A 376-nucleotide genomic window follows, 5' to 3' on the forward strand; every position below is an offset into this window, starting at 1 on the left:
TGCTCTGATCTGAGCTCGGGTGAGTCTACTCTGATCTGAACTCGGGTGAGTCTGATCTTAGTCTGATCTGAACTCAGGTGAGTCTGCTCTGATCTGAGTCTGAGCTGAGCTCAGGTGAGTCTGCTCTGATCTGAGCTCAGATGAGTCTGCTCAGGTGAGCGATGAGGCTGACGGTTTGCTGTGTGTCGCAGGCAGGTGGAGGGACTGAAGCAGCGGCTGGCCGGGAAATCCATCCCTACAGAGAAGTTCGCCATCAGGAAATCACGCAGATACTCCTCAGCCACGCCCGTTAAACTGGTGATTCCCGCGCTGGTGCGTCTCTCTCACACACACTCACTCACTCACTCACACACACACACACACACTCACTCACTCA

At 54.5% G+C, this 376-nt stretch overlaps 1 protein-coding gene across 1 annotated transcript in view; it reads left to right on the plus strand.

The window, feature by feature from the left end:
* The window catches only part of LOC107673172 (tetratricopeptide repeat protein 39B), a 25,483-nt gene that overhangs the window by 20,373 nt on the left and 4,734 nt on the right, over window positions 1-376 (plus strand). Inside the window, exon 15 of the mRNA XM_016466669.1 lies at window positions 192-312. Coding sequence (XP_016322155.1) covers window positions 192-312 — 121 coding nt within the window. The remainder of the gene's footprint in view (window positions 1-191; window positions 313-376) is intronic.

This window comes from Sinocyclocheilus anshuiensis, unplaced genomic scaffold (assembly GCF_001515605.1).
Source record: "Sinocyclocheilus anshuiensis isolate Anshui unplaced genomic scaffold, SAMN03320099.WGS_v1.1 scaffold444, whole genome shotgun sequence".
NCBI classification, from domain to species: Eukaryota; Metazoa; Chordata; class Actinopteri; order Cypriniformes; family Cyprinidae; genus Sinocyclocheilus; species Sinocyclocheilus anshuiensis.